Source organism: Triticum dicoccoides, chromosome 3B, assembly GCF_002162155.2.
Source record: "Triticum dicoccoides isolate Atlit2015 ecotype Zavitan chromosome 3B, WEW_v2.0, whole genome shotgun sequence".
Lineage (NCBI taxonomy): Eukaryota > Viridiplantae > Streptophyta > Magnoliopsida > Poales > Poaceae > Triticum > Triticum dicoccoides.
In genome coordinates, this window is record NC_041385.1 from 813,745,545 (window position 1) to 813,750,985 (window position 5,441).

At 45.1% G+C, this 5,441-nt stretch overlaps 1 protein-coding gene across 1 annotated transcript in view; it reads left to right on the top strand.

Annotated features, from left to right (window-relative positions):
- Positions 1-4,641: 4,641 nt before the first annotated feature.
- LOC119280141 (NADPH-dependent aldehyde reductase-like protein, chloroplastic) overlaps positions 4,642-5,441 on the top strand; it is an 86,291-nt gene continuing 85,491 nt past the window's right edge. Inside the window, exon 1 of the mRNA XM_037561103.1 lies at positions 4,642-5,217. Within this exon, the coding sequence (XP_037417000.1) occupies positions 4,642-5,217 (576 nt within the window). The remainder of the gene's footprint in view (positions 5,218-5,441) is intronic.

Sequence of the window (5,441 nt, forward strand, 5' to 3'; positions counted from 1 at the left end):
ATAACAATCCTTTCTGCATGGAGAAGTACATGATATATGAAGACACAGAGATAATAGAGGGGAATATGTTAGCAGAGCAAGAAGTTGAATATCAAGATTCAGATGAAGATTCAGATGAGGATTCAGAAGAGGAACAAGTACATTATGAGGGTGACACTGAGGTTGAGGATTTATTTGAGATGGAGGAGGAGGAGAAGGAGAAGGAGGATGAGGTCAATGTTGTTGCAAGAGAAGAAGCACCAATGCAAAAACCTGCAAAAAGGAGGAAGAAGATGGTAGTTAGGAGAGGCCCTACTACTAGGTCTCATTCAAGTGTGTTGGAGGAGGTGAAACCTGATTTCATTCCCTCGTCAGATGAAGAAGATGATGGGTTGCTTGTTGAGGATGAAGATGATGGACATGAGCCATTGTCATTTGTTCTACCTAAAGGGAGGAAGAGTAGGGCCAAGAAAAGGAGACCAAGGATCTGGTACAATGACAAACTTGAGCAACCATATCAGCAGTTATGTCTGTACATGTGCTTTAAGGATCAGAAGCAATTCAGAGATGCTTTGTTGAGCTTGCACATCACACATGCCAGAGACTTCAGGTATCACAGAAACTTAGACCAAAGGATCATTGCTTGTTGTAAACAAGAGCACTGCCAGTTTTGCATAGTTGTTCTAGTTATCAAAGGGGAGAAGACTTTTGCTATTAAGAATATAAGGCTGGAGCATACTTGCCCTAGCAGCACTGAGACATCAAGGATTAGTACCAAGTGGCTTGCAAAGACCTATGATTCATTGTTCAGGTCTGATCCAACCACTAGCATACACACTTTGATTGACAACTGCAATGAGAAGTATGGTGTTGATGTGCCAAGGCACATGTCCTATAGGGCCAAAAACCTTGTTGTAGAAGCTGTGCTAGGAGAGCACATGAAGCAGTATCCCAGACTTAGGGATTATGCTCAGACCATCATGGATACAAACCCTGGTAGTAGAGTTGTAGTTACAACAGTTACTCCAAAACCAACTACAAAAATACCACATCCAGGACCAAGGTTTCATGCTATGTTCTTCTGCACAAATGGAGCAAGGGAGGGATTTATCAATGGATGCAGACCATTCATTGGTTAGTTATGCCTTCCTTGTATTATCACTGCTGCTGAAATCATTGTTATTGTACATCACAAGCTATCATTGTTTAGTACTGCTTGATAGTGACTTAAATATATAGCTTAGTAGTGTTTTTTAGTGAGTTAAATATATAGTTTAGTAGTGCTTTATAGCATATGCTTTATAGTGCTTTTTAGTGACTTAAATATATAGTTTAGTAGTGCTTTGGTTGCAACAACAGGTGCTTTTTAGTGACTTAAATATATAGTTTAAATTGTTCTTTGGTTGCAACAATAGGTGTTGATGGATGCTTTATTAAGCTCACCACTTGTGCTCAAATCCTTGCTGCCACTGGAAGAGATGGCAATAATAATATTTTCCCACTTGCATTTGCTATTGTTGGACAAGAGGACACAACTAACTAGTGTTGGTTTCTACACCAACTGAAGATATGACTAGAGGAGAAGCTTGGAAATTTGGGCTTTATACTATCAAGTCTGATAGACAGAACGTATGCATGCATCTTCCTATTATGTTCTTTTTGTTATGTTCTTCTACATTAGAGTTACTCTCTCCATTAGCTTGTTACGTTCTAGATGCAGTAGTACGGCACCAGTCTAGCAATGCTATGTGAACAGGGGCTACTAAATGTAGTAAACCAAGTTTTTCCAAACTGCCATCAAAGATTTTGCCTTAGACACCTCTATGCAAATTTCCAGAATGTTGGGTTTTGGGAGGAAGATCTTAAGAAATGCATGGATAATGCCAGCTATGCTTATAACCAGCACAAGTTTAACATTGCCATGAATGGCCTGAAAAATGAGAGTGATGAAGCTTGGAAGTGGCTAAGTGGAATACCTAAGCACACATGGGCTAGGCATGCTTTTGACACTAACTACAAGACAGACTTGGTTGTTAACAACCTGTCTGATGTGTTCAACAAGTACATCCTAGATTTTAGGGAAAAACCTATTAGGACTACGGTTGATGGTATTAAGGAGAAGCAGATGGTGAGGTGGCATAGGAACAGAGAGAGAGAGAGAGAGAGAGAGAGAGAGAGAGAGAGAGGAAAGGCAGCTCTGTGGGAGATCACACCACATTATGCTGAGAAGCTAGAGGTGGAAAAGGAAAGTGCCAGATTCTGCAAACCTATTCAAGCTGGTGTAGACCTTTGGCAAGTGACCAGTGTGCAGCAAAGACATGTTGTAAACTTGGAACTTTATACATGTGGCTGCAGAAGTGGGACGTGTCTGGCATACCGTGCAACCATGCAATATCAGCAATTAACAAGGCAAAAAGATTTCCAATGGACTATGTCTGCAATTTCTTCAGAAAACCTTTTTACATTGTTTCATATGAACCAATGATATATCCAGTTCCTGGTGAACATGTTTGGACAAGGACAAGTGGACCAGACATAGAACCACCCAAATTTCATGTGAAGAAGGGGAGAAGGAAAGATAAGAGAATAAAGGGTGGATTTGAGGTTCCAAAACTAAAGGACAGTTCAAGAATGGCCACTGTAACATGCAACAAGTGTGGGCTCCAAGGCCATAGGTTCACCAACTGCAAGCAATAGTTGAGACCAGAGTTGGCTATGAGGAAAAACAAGCATGTGGTAAACCCTTGTTAATTGCTTTGGTTTCCTTGTATGTTTTATGTCATAAGCCCTTGTGACTAACTACCATGTTTCCTTGTTTGTTTCCAAGGCACCTGCCAGATCAAGGAATGAAGCTACTCCACCTGCAAGATCAATCTAGGAATGAAGATACCCCACCAGGAAGATCACAGCAGCCACCATCAAGATCACAACAGCCACCAGCAAGGTCTGCTAGTGCAAGATCTGCTTCTACAAGATCTGCTACTGCCAGATCTGCAAGAAGGTCAGCTTCTACAAGTGTTCCAAGGCCTTTCACTGCCCCAAGATATGCTGTTGGAGCTTCATCTTCTGGTCCTTCTACTTTTGGTGCTCCTCCTTCAAGCGTCCCAAGGAGTCATACTGGCTGGATGTCATTCTTTACTACCATTGGTAACAACTGAGTGATAGAATGGGAAAGGTGCAATTTATGATTCCGAACGATGAATGTTGCAACTTTGGTCTGATGTGTACTAGAAAATGCTTATGGGTTTTGCTTCTGAACTAAGTTATTTGTGCTTCCAAACTATGTATGTTCCGATGGAGTACTAAGTTGGGTCTGATGTGTAATAAGTCTCATCTGAGCAATGTTTAATATGTACTAAGTTTAATGTGATTCTGAACTATGTATGTTCTGATATTTGTTTGTTTTTAGCATAATATGATATTTGTTTGTTTTTATCTTCATATGATATTTGTTTGTTTGATTCTGGACTAGTTTGGTTTAGGGTGGCTCGGCGTCGACGGAACCCTAACCACCCAACTAGTTTGGTTTAGGGTGGCTCGGTGTTGATGAAACCCTAACCACCCAACTAGTTTGGTTTAGGGTGGCTCGGCGTCGATGAAATCCCAACCACCCAACTAATTTGGTTTAGGGTGGCTCGGTGTCGATGGAACCCCAACCACCCAACTTGTTTGGTTTATAGGGTGCCTTGGCGTCGACGGAACCCCAACCACCCAACTTGTTTGGTTTAGGGTGCCTCGGGATCGACGGAACCCCAACCACCCAACTTGTTTGGTTTAGGGTGCCTCGGCGTTGACGGAACCCCAACCACCCAACTTGTTTGGTTTAGAGTGCCTCCGCGTCGACGGAACCCCAACCACCCAACTTGTTTGGTTTAGGGTGCCTCCGCGTCGATGGAACCCTAACTACCCAAATTGTTTGGTTTAGGGTGCCTCCGCGTCGACGGAACCCTAACCACCCAAATTGTTTGGTTTAGGGTGCCTCGGCATCGATGGAACCCTAACCACCAAACCCTAACCATCTAACAGCCATCAAAGCAACATATATCATCATAGGTATAACTTGAGCCATCTAACAAAGTATTAGCTAAATACCACAGCATAGTGAAGTTCAACATAACCATAGATTCTTACAACCATAATTAATAGATTCTTACAACATTAGCTAAAGACCATAGCATAATAGAGTTCAACATATATCACAACTACTGCATCCATACATTACACTTCATTAAACCACCCTTCACAAAAGATTAGCAAAGCCTTCTATCAAAGCAACATATATCATGATAGGTATGATCTGCTTCATCTAGCCAGTTCATCTTCATCTACCTCATTCCTTAAAGATGTCATGGGTCAACTTCAACTTCTCTTTGCTCTTCTCCAGTGCCTTGAACTGAACATTCGGCTGGAGCTTGAGCTCATCCCTGCGGTTTATCAGATTCTCATGTCCCTTCTTGAGTTGGTATTGAACTGCAAAAAGAATGACTAGTGGTACTGATTCGTTATGCCTTGTCGAAGTGTGGTAGTTCCTTGCAATTAAATCCATGTAGAGCGATCTCCACCTTATATACGTGGTGCTACCTCCTGCAACAGACATACGCATGCATTCCTGCTCTTCGTCTTGCTCAGCTCACGCTCCCTCACCGTGAGACGCGCACAAGGATGGCCGAGACCAACGGCAACGGCGCCGCGGGCAGCGTGACGGTGCCACTGATGCTCCACGGGCGCGTGGCGATCGTGACGGGCGGCACTGGCGGCATCGGCTCAGCCATGTCGAAGCATCTGGCGGCCCTGGGCGCGTGCGTGGCGGTGGCCTACGTCGGGGACCCGGCGCCGGCCAAGGACCTTGTGTCCGGCATCAACGCCGTGCACGACGGCGACACGCCATGGGCCATCGCCGTGGAGGCGGACATGTCGGACGCGGCGCAGGTGCGGGTGCTATTCGACGCGGCGGCGGCGGCATTCGGCGGGGAGCTGCACGTGCTCGTCACAACAGCGGCGGTGCTGGACTACTCGTACCCGGCGCTGGCGGAGACGAGCGAGGTGACATACGATGCTGCATTCGGTGTTAATGCGCGGGGCACCTTCCTATGCCTCCGGTTGGCGGCCAACCAGCTGGCGCGCAATGGGCGGGGCTGCATCGTCACCTTCTCGTTGTCGAGGGTAAGGTCGCTACGGCCGGGCTACGCGGCGTATGCGGCCAGCAAGGCGGCGGTGGAGACGATGACGAGGATCCTGGCTATTAGAAGGGAGAGAAGGGATTGGTGGAATAATTCATTGTATTGCTTGAGCCTCATGGGCATATATATAGGAGTACAATGATTAGCTTGGAGTATAAGACAAGCCAGAACAAATCCTAGTCTATCTCGTCTTTCCTAATATTCAATATACTCAACATCCCCCCGCAGTCACAACGGTAGCAACGCAGACGGTGAGGCTAGAGAAGAATCTGGAGGTAAGCC